At 41.4% G+C, this 21,561-nt stretch overlaps 1 protein-coding gene across 1 annotated transcript in view; it reads right to left on the minus strand.

Moving 5' to 3' along the window:
• Positions 1-21,561, minus strand: part of LOC149309168 (thyroid hormone receptor alpha) — a 158,445-nt gene that overhangs the window by 49,819 nt on the left and 87,065 nt on the right. The window contains exon 2 of the mRNA XM_089531886.1: positions 20,807-21,065. Within this exon, the coding sequence (XP_089388012.1) occupies positions 20,807-20,859 (53 nt within the window). The 5' untranslated portion in view covers positions 20,860-21,065. The remainder of the gene's footprint in view (positions 1-20,806; positions 21,066-21,561) is intronic.

A 21,561-nucleotide genomic window follows, 5' to 3' on the forward strand; every position in this document is an offset into this window, starting at 1 on the left:
TTTATTCTTAAAAAGCACACTGATTTTTGTTTGGGAATTAACAACTGGATGCCAATCAAAAGTCTGGTTTTATTTATCATTTTAGCAGATTGTCAAAACGTCAGAACTCTGGCTGAAGTTGGAGAGTGGCTATATTTATATCTGATGTCATTTCTCTGCGATTTCTTCTTTTTCCCCCGAATGAACATCACAGTAAAAGCTACATGCTTGGTTTCATTTTTATGCATATTTTTTGTGCAAAGGCCAGTGAGTCAAATTTCCAAATGAACTACTAACCAACTACCCTAGGGACGACCTGCTGGGAACTTTCTGTTCCAGCTGGTATGATTCACCCTACCCTGATGGCCTGGCATCTCACCTTGTGGCAAGGTGCCCCCTTCCCAAGTCCTCATGAACAGGAAAGTCCAGGACCTGTTCTGCAAAAGCCAGCGCTGATGCAATAGTCAGACTGTAGAGCTAGAACAGGTGAGACCTGGGTTATATCTGCACTTGGCCATAAAATGCATATTGATCTTCGGCCAGACTCAGACCAACCTACTTTAGAGGGCTCCTGTAAAGATCAAAATAGGGGGAAAGACCATGGTCTTAAACTCCTTGGAGTAAAGACAAAACATAAATGGGGTGTCTATAAATGATAGACAGAGCAGAGTTCAAACACTAAGATCAAATACAGGGTTTGAGATTTCCCAACCTATAAAAGGAGATGTATAGAGCCATACAGTGATGGTCATGTTTACATCAGCTTAACCCAAAAAAATTAGGATTAATTGCAAACTGAATAATCTCTTTCCTCTTCTCTTCCACCCTCCATTTTCTAGAGTGGGGGAAGGGAGAGAATTACATTCCAGAAGGGGAAGGCTCCATGGATTAGGCATGAACACTAGCTGAAATGTGGGAAGGGTTGATTAACAGACAAGATTTCAAGACAGATGCAGTTTGGTGTATATGTGTCTGTGTTTGGAAATGTCTGTAAGCCTGTGAGCAGGGTTTGCTCTTTTTAGCATACATTTCCAGAGGGTAGTCGCAATGTTAGTCTGTCAAAGAAAAACAACAAAGAGTCCCGTGGCACCTTAAAGATTAACACGGTTTACTTGGCATCGGCTTTTTGGACTAAAACCTACTTCTAGAGAGCTATGTGTTTTAAGGCAGTTACTGTATAGCAACACCTAAAACAAATTATAACAAAGAACATGCAGGGGATAACTGTGTTGGCCATTAAGTAAACAAACAAAAATCCACCAAACAGTGATACCTTTATTGGCCAACCAAAATGCACAATACACTTATTGCAAGCTTTCGATGCTCCACTGACTTCTTCATCAGGCAAGATGTTACAGGAGAAAAATTAGAGATGTTAGTAAGATGCCTGCATTTTGTATGCATTTTGTGCATCAAGGAGTCCTTGTTGATATGCAAATGGACTTTAAATTTCCTGGACTCTGCCCAATTGCCGCATGGCCATAGGAGGAGGGGCCAGCCTGCTAAATATACCCTCCCAAACCATCTTAACTAAGGACAGAAACAACAAAATGCAGGCATCTTACTAACATCTCTAATTTTTCTCCTGTTTGGTATGTAACATCATGCCTGATGACGAAGCCAGTGGAGCTAGGAAAGCTTGCAACAAGTATATTGTGCATTTCAGTTGAGCAATAAATTATAACAAGTACAACGAACCACCACTCAAAATGATCAGAAATGACGCATGGCATTTCCATGCCCATCCAACTCCAATGAGGATAGTTATGCGGCCGGGTGCAATTTTAGTATATGTTTGTTTTTAAAACGATGAAGAAGCATAATTTTGGTAATTTTCTCCCCCAACCTTAAGTTACAATTTTTGTTATCAGCACCTTAACTGCGTGAAAGGGAATGTGTGAGCATGGATGGCTGTTATTCCACAATCTTCCCTTTCAAGTTAAATTCAAAAGACACAATGTCCTATCTGGCCCAGATTAAAACAGCACCAGCAGCAGCAACAACAACAACAACAACAAACAAGGGTGATCTCAGTGGCAACGCAGCCAACTGGCAGCCAGTTGTTGCAGCCTCATTTGCATGCTGTGCTCCCATTGGCAGGAGCAGTGCTAACAGAATGCAAAAGGCGGAGCTGAACAAAGTATTCGTAATTATATGCAAATGTACATGAGACACACACCCACAGATACAGTCGGCCCTCCATATCCAAGGATGCAAGCATCCACAGCTAGAAAATATTGTTTTACAATTATAAAATCACAAAAATTACATATTCCAAAAAGCAAACCTTGGTTTTGCTAGTTAGTCTCAAAGCTGCTATAAGATTGCTCTACACATACTGATTCTACAGACTAACATGGCTATATCTTTGAATGTTTGGTTTTACTATTTTATATGACACCATTTTACTATCCATTGTATTTAATGGGACTTGAACATCCACAGATTTTGGTATCCACAGGGGGTCCTGGAACCAAACCCTGGCAGATATCAAGGGCTGCTGTATAAGAAATGATTTTTGGAAATTATTAAAAAAAATAAAAAGAAAAAACAATTTTTAAAAGCCATCTCATCTGCAAAATAACTCCAAAAGATTGTTCAAATCCTCCCACCACCACCACCATTGGTTATGAGATTGGACTTAAGGAGATCTTCTTTGGGCAAAAGACCCCATACCACTGAGGAGGCCACAACAGGAAAAAAAAGTCACAAGTGAGGCATAATGGGAGTAAGCACTGGATGAGGTCTGAGCTAAGCTTTGGGCAGCAAGACAAGAACTGTATGAGACATAATGAAGCCTAGTTCCAAAACACAAAAACAAAACAAGACACCACTGTTACGCCATGGATGTCCCTGAAAGGGACTCAACAATACAGTGTACCATAGCCTCTCTTTAGAAAAACCCTATAATAACCACACACTGGGGCAGGCATAATTTTATTCACTGAAACTTTAATCAAACTCTATGGTAATGAAGGCCAAGACCCAGAAGTGTCACAATGCTTTTAACACAATCCCTTGGGGCCCCACTTGCTCGTTGTACTACGCTAAGCACATGTTTAGACAACAGACAAGGAAATGCAGTCCAGCCCCCACCTTCGCCGTTTATGTATCCGGCTTGGAAAAAGTTCCTTTTTGATCACAGCTTCCAGAATTCCCGCAGCCAGTTTGCAGTGTATATGCACACACACACACACACCATTAAGTATACATGATAAAAGAGTGAAAAATAAAACATCAACTGCAGAAGAATTAGGGAAACACTACTCAATTAAGAGAGATGGAGAGCTTCTAGAGCTTTCATTCCACAGACACTGCGCCTCTGCCTTTCCCTTCTCAACACATTTTTCTGTAATTAAAAAAGATTGACAGAGAAAACTGGTGGCATTGTGTATGGGATGTACTGTTAATGGAAAAGTTGGTTGCAAGATCAAAAGCTCTAAAAAAACCAAGACATTTCGTAAATCTTTTGAAGAGATCTGGTTCCCTTTCCGGGACTATGTTAACAACAGCACCAAATGTCCAGACCCACCAGCTCATCACTTGGGTTTTTGAAGGACGTTATACAAGAGGTTTCATAAATGAACCATACTCCAAGACAGTAATAGAAGATCTTTAATTTCTCCGTCTTAAGTTTTATTTTAGCCTATGAAACACAGCTTCTACAGTTTGTTTTGTCATTTTGTTGTTTGTGGGTGGAACTGCCATGTTTGTTCTTATTTAATTCATGCATATTGTCTTGATTGAACTTCTATAATAAAACTACTTTATAAAAAAAAAGAGACAGAAGACTCACAGAGTCATTGAGTTGGAAGGGACCATAGGGAACATCCAGTCCAAACCTCTGCTCAATTAAGGATCTTCAACTAAAGCATGCTCAGCAGGTAGCAGTCCAGCCTTTCTTTTTTAAGACCTCCAAAGACGGGGACCCCGTTATCTATCTAGGCAACTATTTCCATTGCTGAACCACTCTTACTGTTAAAAAGTTCCTTTTAATGTTTAATCAAAATCTACTGTCCTGTAACTTCACATCATTAGACCCTCTGAGGTGGGAGACAACAAGTCTGCATCCTCCTCTTTGTGGCAGCCTTTGAAGAGATGGAAAAGGGGGGGGGGGGGGAATGGGAAGATTACAAATTCCAGACCATGCTGCTTGGAATCTTCATGAGTTCCATAAGCAAAACATGATGACTGTAGGATAAAAATCTTGTCTCAAAGCATCCAATATATATGGATCTGGTAGGACAGGATAGGATAGGACACTGCCAGCATAGCATATAGGTTTGGGTGTTAGACTATGACTCTGGAGACCAGGGTTCATTCCCCACTTGGCCATGAAACCCACTGGGTGACCTTGGGCAAGTCACATGCTCTCAGCCCCAGGGGAAGGCAACGGCAAACCTCCTGTGAACAAATCTTGCCAAGAAAACCCAATAATAGCTTCGCCTTAGGGTTGCCATAAATCAGAAATGACTTGAAGTCACACAACAACAGAACAGGGCTGCAGGAATGGTGTAGTGGTTTGAGCGAATCAGAATGGTGCATTGGTTTGAGCAATGGACTACAACTCTGGAGATCAGGGTTTAATTTCCCCACTTTGCCATGGAAATCCACTGAGTGATCTTGGATGAGTCACACATTCTCAGCCCCAAAAAAACCCTTATAGCCTTAGAGTTGCCATCATGAAGGCAAACAACAGCGGCAGCAAGAATAGGGTTGAAGGGTAGGGTTGCCAGCATTTATATGTATACGTATACGTGTGTATATACAATATATGTTAAACATATATTTTAAAAACATTTTGCTACAAAATGTCCCCATGCGTCCTCTAGGTGGTGTTGAGGTATTTCCCCCCCCCCCCCCCCTGTTTTTGGACCTCTTGAGCCAAGTTGCCCTTTTGCCTTCCAAAGTTGTCCAATGGTTAATACATTTGGAAGTGTTGGTCCATGGACTGTGACTGGCAAGCAAACTGTTGGATACGTTGTTGTTGTTGTTGTTGTTGTTGTTGTTGATGATGATGATGATGTGTATTTTCAGGTCATTTCTGACTTATGGCAACCCTAAGGTGAACCCATCATGGGGTTTACTTGGCAAAATGTGTTCAGAGGAAGTTTGCCATTGCTTTCCTCTGAGGCTGAGAGTGTTTGCTTCCCCAAGTAGATTTCATGGCTGAGCTGGGACTCAAACCCTGGTCTCCAGAGTCATAATATAACACTCAAACCACTATGCCTTGCTGGATACTAGTCAGCAGCAAATCCCCCCAAAAGGAAATAAACAGTTTTAGTCAATGCAAACAAATATGCCACTTGTCCCTAGGTGGCACATTGGAGTTGAGGGTCCCCCACATCAGATAGCCTGAGAAGTATTAATCAATACTATACCTCCTCAAAGCTTTATTGGATATGATACTCCTCAATACAGAAATATCCACCCCCACCCCCATACAGAAAAATATGTCTTGGCCTAAACCTTCTAAATATACTGGATGTCTACCAGCAAGGGTTTATTTTACTTTATTACACTGGTATGGAGAAATACTTCTGTGATGTGAGCTCATGCCAATGGTCCAAAATAATACAGCTCAAACACCGGTTTACCACTGCAGTAAGAGCCACGCCTTTTAACAGATGCAAAGTAGGCATTTAAAACCAAAATGTGTATTTCAGCTGGTGTAGGCTTACTGCCTGAATTATAGCAATAGGAAATGCAAAATGAAAAGGGGGAAAAATTAAGGCTGTCACTTGGGGAAATGACCCAACAATAACACATGCTGGCGGTTTGTACGTGCAGCCTTCGAATAAACACAACACATCAGCATGTACACAATGCAGCGTCTAAAAAAAGACCACAAACAGCGACTGCAAAGTTGAGGGGAAGACTGGTATTACCTGGTTGGTTTTCCCCAGCCCCTTTTCTCCCCACCCTTGGCAAAAGCACCCACCCAACAGGATGTCCTCTTGTCCACGTAAGGCCTGTAGGCACGGCTTGTACCAGGAGCTCCTGGGACCAGTGCCAGGCTATGCTCTCTGTTCATTCTCCTCCCCATCGACTGCATGAAGCTGCCTGGCCCCTTGCCAACCCGGCCAGTTCGGCACCTGAGGACAGTGTGTGCCCAACCAGGGAGCAGAAGAGACACAGAAAATCCTACTCTCAGCAGCTGGGATTCCCTGGCTGGCTTGTGGAGAAGGGGCAGGAAAAAAAAGAAGAGAGTTGAAAAAGAGATCCAATATTTTTGACCTAGGATCCACTATGGAAAGTGAGAGTGGGATGTGGGAAGTTAAGTTCTTGCAGACCCCTAAGGAAGAAGAAAGGAAGGCAGCTTGGAACAGACATGGGATCCTAATCTCTGTATTCTAGGGGTGTAGCTACAGGGGCAAGGGATGAGGTATTGTATGCGTTGTGTGCCTTCCAAGTAGTTTCCAATTTATGGTGACCCTATGACAAGGTTTGTTCAGAGGAGGTTTTCCATTGCCTCCCCATTGCTTTCACAAATGAGAATTTTGTCCCCTCCCGTGAAATTTTCTTGCAGTCCTCAAATTTCTAGCATCACAGAGAGTGAAGCACTGAAAATCACTGGCACCTCGAACTCTTACATTTGCTGTGTTTGCATCCCCTTGGTAATTTTGCCTGCTCTTTTTCTTTGGATGCCTAAACTATATTCCCAACTAAAGTTACTGGATTGCTAGAAATTTGGAGACTGAAGGAATATTGCAAGGCTGGGGTTTAGATGTCTTAACGAGGAGGCAATGCTCTAATTTTGCCCCTATCCATATGTATCATGTGGTCATAGAATCACAGAGGTGGAAGAGACCCCAAGGGCCATCCAGTCCAACCCTCTTCTTTGCAGGAACACACCATCAAAGCACCCATGACAGATGGCCATTCAGCCTCTGTCTAAAAACTTCCAAAGAAGGAGACTCCATCACTCTCTGAGGGATTGTCTTCCACTGATGAACAGCTCTCACTGTCAGGAAGTTCCTCCTAATATTTAGGCGGAATCTCTTTTTCATAGCTTGCCATCCATCCGGGTCCTATTCTCTGGGTCAGCAGAAAACAAGCTTACTCCATCCTCAATATGACACCCCTTAAAATACTTAAACAGGACTATCATATCACCTCTTAACCGTCTTTTCTCCAGGCTAAACATCCCCAGCTCCGTAAGTCTTTCCTTATAGGGCATGGTTTCACATTTTGGTTGCCCTTCTCTGGACACGCTACAACATCCTTTTTGAACTGTGGTGCCCAGAACTGAACACAGTATTCCGGGTGAGGCCTGACCAAAGCAGAATAGAGTGGCACTATTACTTCCCTTGTTCTAGACACTATACTTTTATTAATGCAGCCAAGAATGCAGACATCTTTTTTCCTATATATAGAAAGGCCTATTTCCAGGCAGAGATTTTTTTTCACAGGTTAGTAAATCAGTCTTGACTCATTTTACGAAAGCTTAAGACAAAGCATAGAAGTCCTGAGTCCCACCCCTCCAAACTCTGTAGATGGACTTCATAACTGCCCTCATCATTAGTAGCGAACCGAAGCAAGATTAAGATAGCATGGAACACCTTTAAATTATATTACCCCAGCCTTGCAAACAAGTTTCTAGCTCTCATAGTTTCTTTGTTTGCTAGCTTATCTTCCCCAGGCATAGACTATTAATCATCTGTGGCATGCAAGAGAAAAAGGTTATTCCAGTTTGCAAAAGTTTCTGTGCTAGGTCCACCTGAAGGCAAGCAGGTGAATGGATGTTTACAAGCCTTTTAACCCACATTCACCACAAAGCTTAGAATTCCAGGAACAACAGCATTCCTAAAACACATGTCATCCACCACTATCAAATCTTGCAATTCATCCCTCCCTTTTCATGTTAGCTTCTGGTGCAACTTCCTAGCAAATCACCACTTCTGTCTTGTATTACTCTCTGTCAAAACAGTGTCTCTGAGCATCTGCAGAGTACATTTCATTAACAGCTGAGAAGAAGTTGAGCCATTTTGACTATCTGGGATTATTAAAGGCCAAGAATTCCATCAGGTTTAAGTGCCAATAATTCTCAATTTAGAAATTAAACAACCCTGTCTCAAAGTGAACAGGTCAGGTGTATAGGTCTATAGAAGATCTGACTCTAAACTCAGTAACCTTCATGATTTTTCAGCACTGTCACAGATGGACTCACAACAGATCCAGCCCCTTGATTTCCTAATACAGTGGAGCCTTGTTATACGCTGGGGTTTGGTTCCAAGATCTCCCGTGTATAACAAAATCCGTGTATGCTCAAGTCCCATTGAATATAATGGCATAGCAAAATGGTATCCTTTATAAAAAATGGAAAATCGAGGCTTGATCATTTAAATTTATACTTTTTTTTTAACATTTTCAAACCGTGTATGCTTGAATCCATGTATAAAACATCCATGTATAAGGGCCGACTGTATTTCCACTGTCGTGTGTGTGTGTGTGTGTGTGTGTGTGTGTGTATGTATGTAAAAAAAAATTAGAATGGTAGTAATAGCTCTTTACAGAAGGTGGCATGTTTTTTGTACTTTTTTTCCATGTTCTATTTTTATAATCTCTACTCACATGGGAAGATTGGAAGGAAGAGCAATCTAGTGATAGTGACCACTGGAAATCCTTTTCCTCAGTTCATCTAACTACTGAGACACCACCAGGCCCTGTCCATGCCCTTTCAAGCACATATATCTTAATTTCACAGCCATAAGGACTAGCAAGTTACAATACAAAATGAAAGCTGAGATTCTCAGAAAGTCAACTCCTGGAGCTAATACCATATTTTGCAAATTTCCGAATCATGACAGAATTGCACCAAGACAAAAAAACCAGTGACATAAGGCCCGAACAGACAGGCCAAAATAAAGCTGCTTCGGGTCACTTTGGAGGTATGCTGTTTAAATGACAGATGCATCTTAATAGGCCAGAAGCTATGCCAAAGCCGCGCTCCAGTCTTTAGGATTGGAGCATGGCTTTGGCGCGACTTCCGGCCTCTTAGGATGCATGCAGCATTTAAACAGCATACCTTCAAAGTGAACCAAAGCAGCTTTATTTTGGCCTGCCTGTTCGGGTCCATAGATACAGAATAAAAGCCTGGAGGTTGGTGAACAAACCCTTTTAGCCCATATTATCTCATAAGGAGGTATTTGAGGAGACAGCATTGTCTGATGACCAAGGTGCAAAAATCCATGAATCTTATCCCACTCAGTCTGTTCTGATCTCACACATGACCCCAAGGAATGAGTGTCCTTCATCCATTTCTGCAGAAAGCAATTTTTTTTTTTTGTCGAATCACACACTCTCCTAAACAAGGGTGAGAATCCTATTTGCGTAATATGCGAACAACCGGCCAACCTGTCGGAACAAATCTGCCCTGGAGCCAAGTGGCAAGAACGAAAGGTTGTGGTGGGGGCATAACCTGGGATGGTTGAACCCTAAGTCAAGCCCAAACTCACTTTTCAAGAAGAGAAGCTTTGGTTCCCAAACTCTATAGGTTGAAAGACAGGCCTTCTTATGCATCCAAATTGCACAATTATATAAAAAAATGATAATAAAAGTTTTGTACCATTTTAACTATTGTGGCTTCTTCCTACAGAAAACTGGGACTTGAAGCTTGGTGAGGAACTCAGAATGCTTTGCTAGAGAGCTCAAATGAATTTCCCCTGAACTACAGCATGAGAGCTTGCTAGCAGGGAAGTCTATGGTAAATGCTACAATTTAACAAAAAATAAAACCAAACTACAAATCCCAGGATTCCATACGATTCCATAAGACACAGCCATGACAGCTAGAGTAGTCTCAAACTGCTATAACTGCACAAAGTGGATACAATTCTGGTCTGTGAGATTTGCAGCTCAAATTCGGATTATGGACACCGCATTTACTGGGTGGCCAAGACATTGCGCAGTCCAAAGTGGAAGCCAAAGTCCCTCACAACCCTAACAAAGGTTCACCAGAACTTCGAATTAATTTATTAAATAAAACCGTTACCCATATTCCATTATAACAATATTATAACCATGACAGAAGACATTATTTTGATATTTTTACCATCAATGTTGTTAAGGGTCTGAGTAATAGCTGCTATTCAACACTTATATGATGTGTTCCTTTTGTGAGGTTATGAGGTTATGGGACTCCCTTTAATCATTTTAATCCTTTTTATAAATTAAAGTTTACACATCACTAATGCATTACCCAATAATTAAGATGATCATAACTCTGATCTTTTAATTCTGCTTTACTTTTAACACTAAGCACTGAGCTTGATCATTTAACCAAAATCTTGCTGAACCATCCAGAGACCCATTTCGGTTTTCATCAGTCCTTCCCATACTTCTCCTGGCACTGCCTGAAATAGGCCACTTTATCCCCAGTGACCATGGCCAAGCCAGGTCCAAAACACACGGCAGAAATAATCCAGTTTGAGACCACTTTCACTGCCCTGGCTTAAAGTTAGGTAATCCAGAGAACTGTAGTTTATTGTAGCACCTGAGCTCTCTAACACAGAGAAAGCTAAATGTCTCACAAAACTACAGTGCCCAGAAATCCCTAGCATTGAGGGCAGTTAAAGCAGTGTCAAAACGGATTATTTCTGTAGTGTGGTTGCAGCCTTTGTCAGCCAGCCAGCCTTTCTCTTTCTCTCATTCTATACATCATCTCTTGAGATATGAAGGCTCTGGGTGATGGGAATGGAAAAAACTGGAAGGGAAAAATGGGTTGTGGGAAGTTTTCTTGTAGAATGGTAAATAAAATATTTAATTTTTATAACATTTTAATTTTTTAAAAAATATTTAAATATTTAAAAGAATATGTTTTATTCCTCCTCACATTATTTTAAAATATGACTTATACACAGTATCTCTCATTGCAATTTCTTTGCTTGCAAGTCTTTATTTTCTTTTTCTCAGTTCTCTTCATGGGAATGAGTGCTTTTTGTGTCTGCTTGGCACTATGGAGACTGAACGAGACAAAATAATCTTCTTAGTGTATTAATATTGATGATTTCGTCTCTTGTTATAAAGCGGCAAAACAAAAGAAGGTTCTTGTAGTTCAGGAAGTCCTTACAGTCAAGGACTTTGTAGTTCCCTATCTATCTATCTATCTATCTATCTATCTATCTATCTATCCATCCAAATATATGTATTATTTTACAAAGTTAACTCAAGTTGCAGTTATTGTGTAATTATTATGATTTGTATTATTTGTATTTTTATTCATAATTATTATCTAAATAAACTGCACTTTTAATATACATGATAATTTTATGCCAGATCAAGTTATGTCTCATGGCTTAAATCCTGTTGTTATGCCTAAATAGAGTAGATCCACAGAATCAAATGTATTTATCTATGTCTTGACTAACCATTCATCAATTAACTGAGTGGGTCTATTTCAGTTGGGACTAACCAAAAGGATACCAGCCAATATATTTTATATTCCTAATATAACAAAGTGACCTTCAATTTCTAGAGTGATAACATTGCATTTTTTCATTAAAAAACATTTAAAAAACAAATGGGATCTCTAGGTCCTTCAGTGCAACTTTACAGTCAACATCTGCCAGAAGGTGACTGTAGACAATCATGATGGAGGACCTACAGATTTCTAGAGAAATGTTTTCTCTAGTAATCTCTAGGTCCTTCAGAGCAACTCTATTATCAATGTCTGGCAGAGTTGCTCAGGAGGACCTAGAGATCCCTAGAGCGAACATATTAATTAAATCCGCAAATAATCAGATCTGCAAAAGTCAAATCCGCAGAGTTGGAGGGATGACTGTATTTGTTCTGCCCACTGATGCTGTTATGAGATTTATAGTAACACTGATGCCACATGCTCATAGGTCTTTGTCTTGCAATTCCACCACTGCTGGCGATAAGGCTTAGCTATCTGCCCATCTAAAAACCCTCTCACAGTCACTGCTGCTGGCTCAGTGCTGAGGGTGCTTCACTTCTGCCCAGGCCCAGTTGGTCCCCTTTGCCACCATCTGCCCTTTCTCCTCAAGTCATCTCTTGGTGGTTCTGTCTAGGTAACTACCTTATAGAGCATACGTTATGGAACAAGCCTGCCATCCTGTGGCCAGGTGTGCTTATCACAAGCCATATACGTTTGCCAAAAGTGTGGGAGGTGAAGGGAAGGATAAGGGAATTTACAACCCAAACATTAGCAGGATGAGGCATCTCTCCTTGCTGAGGGAAGGCGGCCAAGCCTGCTAACAACATTAGATTCAAACGTCATCTTGCACAGGTGATCAAAATGGGCACCTGGGTTTCTGGGGCTCCAAATACAATATATGGAATGTGAGGTTAGCTGTATCCAGCGTGTAAATCTCCACAATATAAATATTTACATATTTCATACTTACCTGCAAGAATAAATAGCTTCAAAAGTTTTATCTCTGCTAGATAAGCTATCAAGATTTTCTGCACACTTTTGACAACAACAACAAATCATGATGACTGGCCATTTTGACCAAAAATTTGCCAGTATTCTCCATATCCCTATATTCTACGCATCCATGTAGTTTGCATACCACAGCTGGACCATCATGGATGTGTATGGATAAAAACTGTATCCATACATACTTTTCTCTCTGTGTGAGAGACATCCTGTGACATAAATCAAATTTGATAAGAGCAAAGAGGCAAAAGTGTCACACTACCAAAAACTCACTTCCTCACCAACAGCCAGCTGCAGCCAATTTCTGAAGCTAAGAAAAATGAAAGTGAATGAAGTGCAGAAGCTGCTCACAGCAATGAGTTCAGCTTGCACATGCCCTCTACTTTGGTCTTTCCTGGCATGTACCTCTTAAAGGTATTTTCAATTTACTACCACGTACACACCACCTCTACTTTTAAGAGCAGAGAAATAATTAATTTTAAAAGTAATAGTGACAATAACAGCAGTGAGCTAGCTCCAAAATACTTAACACTTCACAGGAATTAACGTGGCAATCTTACAACCATCCTTTGAGGTAGGACCAGAATTAGTATCTCCACACTGCTGATGGGAAGCTGAGGATGATAGCAAAATGGTTTGGTTAAAGGTGCTGGTGAGTTCATATGGAGGTAACATTTGAACTGTGGTCTTGCCAGCTTCTTTCTTAACTAATCTTCCATACCCCATAAATTGGGGGCAGGAAATGATGAGGATTGGGGTATCTGTTCTGTTATCAGCCACAATCTAATCCTTCTGGTTATGACCTACAAGGCTGCATACTAATAAGAACAAGGTTATGTGAAAGACTGTATTCTCCTCTACCTGTCTTCTTGGCCTATCCTTAATAACCTTAGGAACACCCCTTCTTGATGGTTTTGGCTCATGTTGCCACTGAGCCTTTTTCAGTCTATTTTCTTGCCTTGGCCTGTCTTCTCCATATAGTCAAGACGGTGTTGGAACACTCCCTCCCTTTGCAATCTTGGCAAACCTAGTGCCACCCTCCCAGAATGGCAAGGAGCAAAATATGTGAAGTCTGAGATACAAAAGGCAGTAGCTACATTCTTATTAAGAACAGAGACAAAGGAGGCGGGAACAGTCAATTTAGTCCATCAGAGGGATGCTCTGTTTTGGGATGAGAAGAGGCAGTGGTGTCACTGGGTTCAGAAAGCATAGCTTGCCGGGGGTGGGGGGTGGGAGGTGCACTCCTATGCCAAGGAACATGGATGTTCCTTCATACCACATCACTGCCTCTTCTTTATACCTGGTCTAAAACCCCATTATGAAAATCAGGAGAGAATTGGACTAAGAGCACCTTTCAAACAAGACCTCCTAACTCTGCAAGTCAATAGATTCTAGCTAGCTTTTCATTGCCGCCCCCCCCCCCAACTTATTTTGATGGAACGAAAACTGAGAAGCGGCAGTGGGAGAACATAGGTTACTAGTAGAAGACAAGATTGTCTGCATGATAACAGCCTTGTCTAGAAACACCCTACATTCAGAGAGACGTGGTGGGATGAAGGACTCAAATCTGCCACTGATTCCCTCAGTGGCTTCTGCTAAACACATAATTTCCTTGGCCATTTGTACAACAGAGGATGGTGAGAGCCTTACTTTACTGTGATGGTGAATGCAATGGGAAAGGTTTACCAAAAAAAATCACAAGTGCAGCAAAGAAAGAAGCAATCTGCAAACCTTAGTATGGCGAAAGGAGAAGCATTCCTATAGTAATTTGGTCTTCCATGCCACCCCCACCACTTGGCTGTCCTGGCTGCCAGTGTTTTGCACCAGGAAAAATCTGGGCAAATACAGGCAGCAGCACAGACGGCTGACGGGCAAGCTGCCTCATTGGGCAAAAGACACCTGCTGTGTTGTGGGGCCCAAGAGGGCCCTGTCCATGCCAGTATCAGATAATGGGCCCATTATCCTGACCCACACCCCACCTCCCCTTGGCCCTTCCGGATGCCACAGACAGAGGGGTAAATAGACCCAGCTTGCAGCCTGGCACACATTGGAGACGAACCCTTCCTCGGACTGGCACTCTTGCAGCAATAGCAGTGGAAAAAGAGACAGAATCACAGCTGTTCTGGCAGGCAAATGAATGGTACACCAAGGACCAAGCGTTAATCCATCAATCTCTCTCTCTCTCATACACAGACACATATACACTCACTCACTCGCTCACTCAAGGTTCTATGCCAAGGAATACTCAAGCTCTGTATTTCAAATTATGCAAATTAATTTCATTTGTATCACTGAAAATAAATACAGTACAGTGGTTCGAACACTGAGGTGCAAACTTGAATAGATGACATTTTAGGTCTACAATTCCCAGAATCCCTCAACCAAGACAGCCACTGAGGTGTTGGTAAATTTGTTGGCAGAGGCTGCAAAAACAGGCGAGCAAGCAGCAAGCAGCCTGCCCCTGCCTAAGGGAAATCTGTTCACAATCCTTGCCTCACCCGTCTCCTAATCTGCAACAAAATGAAGACAGTAAATTCAACCTAGCTCACAGGGCTGTTAAGAATACCAAGATAATGTATGTAAAATTATTGAAGCTATAAGCATTAACATTTTTCTGCAAATCCATGACCACTGGTATGCTCCAACTAAACACAGAGTTTAGTACAAACCTGTGTATTTCATTGTACTACAGGCTGAGTCTCTTTATCCAAAATACTTGGGACCAGAAGTGTTATGGATTTTGTATTTTTAAAAAATATTTGCATATACATAATGAGATATTTTGGAGATTGGACTCAAGACTAAACATTAAATTCATTTATGTTTTGTACATACATATGGCCTGAAGGTAATTTTATATGTAATTTTAAAAATAATTTTGTGCACAGAACCATGGCCTGTTACAGACTGCCAAAATAAAGCTGCTTTGGGTCTCTTTGGAGGTATGCTATTTAAATGATGCATGGGTCCAAAGAGTCCAGAGGTCGCACCAAAGCCACACTCCATTCCTAAGCACCAGAGTGCAGCTTTTGGTGCGGCTTCCGGATTCTTGGGATGCATGCATCATTTAAATAGCATACCTCCAAAGAGACCCGAAGCAGCTTTATTTTGGCAGTCTGTAACAGGCCAAAGTCTGTGTAGACTGAACCATCAGAAAGCAAAGATGTCACTCTCTCAGCCAGCCATGAAGAAAGTTTAGGATTTTGGACTACTGCATTTCGGATTTCAGAACTCTGGATAAGGGAGACTCAATTTATATTACTCTATAGTCTTAAACTGCTTCATTTATACCCTTCATTCTCTCAACAACCAACTTACAAAGTAGATTAAACACCCATAACAACTGAACCAGGATCCCTTATGTTTTAATGCAAGACATTGGGACTAAGTGACTAGGACAGCCAGGAGCAGGGGCTACTTAACACCTACCACCTGACCCTTCTTGAGCACTCCTCTTGTTTCTGCACCTTTCAAAACTTATCACTAATGCTTTCCTGAGTTATGCCCTTCCTGTCATTCCCAAGGTTCTTGTTGAATTTTAAGCTCGATGCCAGATTCTTTCTTTCTTTCTTTCTTTCTTTCTTTCTTTCTTCTGGGAAAAAGAAAAGGCTGAAGGATGCAGCAATGTAAACTGGCAGCTTCTAGATCTCTGAATGCCAGTCTCTGCCATATGAGTTGGAGCTGCATCACTTGCAAATTGTGCCAAGAAACAGGCTGCAAGTCAGCATCTCCATCAGCTCACAATATTACTACAGCCTCTGAGTTTGCCTGTGAATTCGCACATGGATTCCACACATAAGTACTGCATGAATACATGCAAATTTCTTTTCTGTTGTCCTTTAAACTACTATCATGTTGGTTCCCTTGCCAAGATAGAAAATATGGTACATACCCAGACATGCAAGGCTACAAAAATTACTAATCCACAGCCTTTTATACAACACCCTACTATGCTCAGTAATAACAATATTAACTCATTTATGGTCTGAAATAAAAACACTTTGATGAGGTTTCCCTGTGTGATCATCCTAGAGGCAATCCCTCCTAGCTACCAGTGAGTGGCTAATGTTACACGTCTCTGTCCAAGAGCATAACAAAATGGAAGATATACTAATTCACTGGCAGTGTGATCATCTAATTAATGGTGAGAAGCACATCAATATCCATTCAGAATAAACCAATTATTAATCAGAGCATGAGGATTTTACGTACAAAGGATGTCCATGGCAAAGCTGGGAAAAGTTACTTTTTTCAGACTACAGCTTCTTGAATCTCCTAGACAGCATGGCCAATAGTTCATGTACCCTTGCTCAATCAATTCATCCATCCATTCAGTTGATTTATTATATCTTGCCTTTCCCCCAAAACTGGGACTCAAGGCAACTTGCAGAATCAAAAGAGATACACCTGGAATTACATACAGGTAGAAAGTTAACATTAAAAATAATATTAAACTGTCTACAGAATTAAAACCATATCATATGTTCCTTAATGTAAAAGCATAGATTAAAAACACTATAGCAATAAAATTGAAAATCCATTTTATAAAACAATCAGTTTCCACACCTAATAGGGTAGAAATCTTCACTTGATGGTGGAAACAAAGCAAAGAGGGAGCAACTGCTAGGGGTCCAAAACACTGCAGAAATAATCCAGTTTGAGAACACTTTAACTGCCCTGGCTCAATACTAGGGAATTATGGGAACTGTAGTTTTGTGAGACATTAGCCTTCTTTGTCAGAGAGCTCTGATGCCACAAAAAACTACAATTCTCAGGATTCCCTAGCAGTGAGCCAGGGCAGTTAAAGTGGTCTCAAGATGGATTATTTCTGCAGTGTGTTTTGGATCTTAGTCTTCAAAGAAACAGGGCTCCAGAGCGTAGGAGCAACCATAGAGAAGATCCTCTCCTGCATGCTCCCTAAATGTACTTGTGAAGGTGGTGGGAATGAGAGATGTGCCTCTCCCAAAGATCGTAGGGTTTGGGCAGGCTCAGTCCCTAGCCAGGAGGCTCATCTCTCTCAGGATGCAACAAATAGTGGCTCTTACATGTGAAGCCACCAGTATACCGAAAGCATTAGGCAGAATTATTTATATCACCTCTTTGGAGGAAATAAACTCACTTCTGACTATCAAGCATTTAGTCGGCATTGCACAAGCATGTCTGAATATATGCTAAAATAAAGTGGGAGAAAACAAGACACACTCCAAGTGAGATGTCCATAGCAAATATTGAACTCTAAATCACGGGTCATATGCATGGTAACAAACATCACCTGAGTGTTTTCACTCAAATACAGTTATCCCTCCAAATCCACATATTTTTTTTTATCCACGGATTCAACCATCCATGGCTTGAAAATTTTCCAAACAGCAAACCTTGATTTTACTATTTTATATAAGGGACACCATTTCACTATGCCATTGTATTTAATGGCACTTGAGCATTCATGGATTTTGGTATCCACAAGGAGTTTTAGAGCCAAACTTCAGTGGATACCAAGGGCCACTGTACTGTAAAGCAGGGTGAAAAGCTCTGGGAAGCGGTTTAGTTTAATAGCAGAGTCCTTTATTGCATACAATTGGCCTCAGTTTCTGGTCTATGTTAAAGGGATCCTGCGGTAAAACAGTTGGGGAAGATGGCAACCTTGTACCCCAAAGAGTCCCTGCCAATTGGATCTGACAATAGGGGTGAGAGAGACAAACTGGCTTGACTTAGGCTGCATTCACACTGCAAAAATAATTCAGGTTAAGACCACTTTAACTGCCCTGGCTCAATGCTACTGAATTCTTGAAACCGTAGATTTGTGAGACATTCAGCTTTCTTTGTCAGAGTGCTCTGGTGCCACATCAAACTACAGTTCCCAGAATTCGATATGAAGCCATGGCAGTTGAAGTGGTGCCAAGGTGGATTATTGCTGCCATGTGGATGCAGCCTTAGAGCATCATCACACCTGTCCCCTTTATGCTGCAACTCTGCAAGCCAGAAGAAAATGGCAAAATGCCAGCTTTGGAGCAGCCACCGCCACCACCACACCACTTCCATTTGCGTGACTGAGGTTGCTGACAGCATCGCATTTCCTTCTTGTCCTTTTCATTAACCCTTCCCTGCCTTCCTTATGTCTTACCCAGCATGCCTTTAAGGTTGGGTTTGTTTTTTTCAACTTTTTTGAGCATTTACGGAAATCTTCAGCCTCGATTTAAGCCTTTTAAAACATTTTTAAAAAAATTTTGAGGCTTTAGTGCTCCAAAATTACTTGAAAACCAGGGGGATTTTTTTAAAAAAGAGGGAAAGGGGAAAGGAAGTGGGCACCACATGACTGCCTATTGTGTGAATGCCCTGGGAATGACTTTTTGCACCTGCAGCAATGCGCAATTGGTAATTCATTCATGGGTTTCCCCTGTGAATGAAAAGAGATGGGTCAGGGATGAGGCAGCTATGGGAGAGAAGTGGCACTGTGTGATCAGCATCAGTGATGCTGCTTCTTTCGCATGGGAATCACGGTTTAAAAGCCATGTGTGATAACGCCCTTTTAAAATGCATTTCCCCTGGTCTTTATCAACATATTACTCAAAAACTCATTGGCCTCAAACAGACAGCTCAAAAAGGTCACTGTCAGGCTGCATTGGGGGCATGGTGTTCAGATGACACACACCCTGAATGTGACCAAATGTTATTTTCCAAAAAACTGGCCCAAAAAGAAGTGGTAAAAGACCCAAAAAGAAGTGTTGGTGACTCGGATCGAGGCCGGGCGCATGTGGCTGCTGCGGTCCTGTGACAAATGATGGTGGCATGCTCCCAGCATGGGCCTTCTATGCTGTTTGCTTTGCCCCAATGTCACACAGAGATATACTAGTTTGATATGACCTAAAGATTGAGATTTTTATTGTGCTCCAATAAAAGCTCAGCAGGTTGGCCTCCATGACACCAGTGCAACTAAACCCATAGCAGTCATTCAGGTGTTATGACATTCCTCCAGACCCTACAAATGTACTGTGGCATCAGAGCAGTTCAGTCAGCAGCATCAAGAAAGACAAGACAGGCAGAGAAAGCAGAGGACAAGGAAGAGATTTTATGGGAGTCTTGTCATGCTGATTGTTCCTTATCTAACAACACTTTGGTTGATAGTAATTTATTCATGAATAACAGATGAGTAGGGCTGCCATTCATTGTTCATTCAAATCTAGCAGTGAGATCGACCAATCCCATTAATGTAGAACATGGTATTATATAAACCCATTTGGATCCTGTCCTTTTGGTTTGGATCCTGTCCCTCCTTCACACATCTTTGCACCTTGACTCACATCTCTGTTCACACACCCAGAAGGGCTCTTTGACAGCCACAGCCACATGTTAGCTCCCACTCACAGGGTTACTACAAACACTTGGTACATTATTTGTTGGTCTGACATCAAAGGAAAATGCATGTTCACAAGACACCAACACAGAGTCCCCTGTGAGAAGTGTTTCTCCCGATCTACTGGGAGGAAACCAATACAAATAAACAACAAACCACTTTCCAGAAAAGCAGTCATCAAGCTGTCAATAGGGGTGCAAGAGAACATGTCATGGAGACTTACCCAAACTTCAAGTTCTTGAGCAACATTTTAAATTCAAGGGGGAGAGAGTACATACACACCTGGAATCATACTTAATATCTATCTATCTATCTCAAAATGACATTTACTTTTTATGGTATTTAAGTGAAAGAACGGTCTACTACCACACCCCTTCACTTCTGTGTGACCAAAGTATTCTGATGCATCTAATCATGGGAGTAGTAAAGCAATCCGAACACACAATGGATCCGGCAGAAATACATGGTATGTATTGGTAGAGATACATGGCAGGCCCTTCTCCATTATAAAGTTATAGCACTATAATTCTATTTTAACTGCCTGTATGTGCATCGTATGGAATTGAGGGGTTTGTAAACAGGGAGGGGTGTTTTACTAAAGGTCCCACTTTACTTGTCACATTGGTCCAGACAGGGATGTCCCCATAGCAGGGACTGGGACCTGACTAATGGCATTTTTAGAATAAAACCTTGATCTAAATGCAGCTCTTGCAACAGCTGTGAAATAATCCAGTTTGGGTAAGCAAAAAAGGAATTTCGGAATTTATAGTAAATAAAAAGCAACAGTAGCCATAAAGGTCTAGGAATAAAACTAAAACCCATAGTTGGATAATACAGTACCTCTGATAGGCCCGACCCAAATACAATAAAAGTGTACAGGTTTTTAAGTTCCTTGGAATGTTTAATCAGGCTAAGGTGGCAGTGGTACTGATGAAGAGTTCTGTGTGAACTCAAAAGTTTGCACATTTTTGTTGAATTTTGGTTGGTCCTAGCAAAAGGATGACACAACTCTTGATTGTGTTCTAAAAATCTGTAATGCACAAATGGTTCCCATCTGCTGGATGCCCTTACCGGGTGTCCTCTGGCTCCGACAGGCACTCCACCGTGCTGGGCTTCTGTTCCATTCACCGCAATTCCATCCAGACCCAATAAAGAGAGACCGAGGTGGGCTCCGCCCCCAGACCACTCCGCGGTCGCCACGACAGATGTGGATTGGGGTTTGAGATTTTGGAGGGGGCTATTAAACCGAGTTAGGAGGTGAGCCCCATTGTGCCTGTTTCAGGATTGGCAAACAGCGAGCATTCTCAGGCGGAAACACACGGATGAAACCCTACAAAGAAGAAAAGAAGAGGAAAATCAGTTTTCATAATATTCATGTTTTCATCATTATCCTTTCTTGCTCTGCAATTGTAGCAATGCTGAGTATTGTTCCTATTTTTGACCACAGTTCTCAGAATACCATGACCATTGGCTTCTAGGAGTTGTAGTGCCAAAAAGTAAATTTTCCAAACTTTGGATTTCACAACAGGAAAAAGTGAAAAATGATCTATATTTCATTGAATCTTACCACAATCCTATGGGATGACCTCTGGAGTTGTAGAAATTCCATGTCATTCTCCCTACTACACACATATACTCCTGATTTTTATACCTCAAACCCAAACCATCATACAGGATGAATTACATAAATGGAGTACATTTCAGCATACACCTGTTTACTTTGCTTAACTTATCCTGGACCTCAAATGCAGATAATCAACCAATGATTAGAGTAATGATGGAGGCAAAGGAAAAGGGGGAAGTTTTGGCACTGCTGTATTGTAGGG

This window comes from Sceloporus occidentalis, unplaced genomic scaffold (genome assembly GCF_023333645.1).
Source record: "Sceloporus occidentalis isolate IW3139 unplaced genomic scaffold, rSceOcc1.0.p SCAF_7, whole genome shotgun sequence".
Taxonomy (NCBI): Eukaryota; Metazoa; Chordata; class Lepidosauria; order Squamata; family Phrynosomatidae; genus Sceloporus; species Sceloporus occidentalis.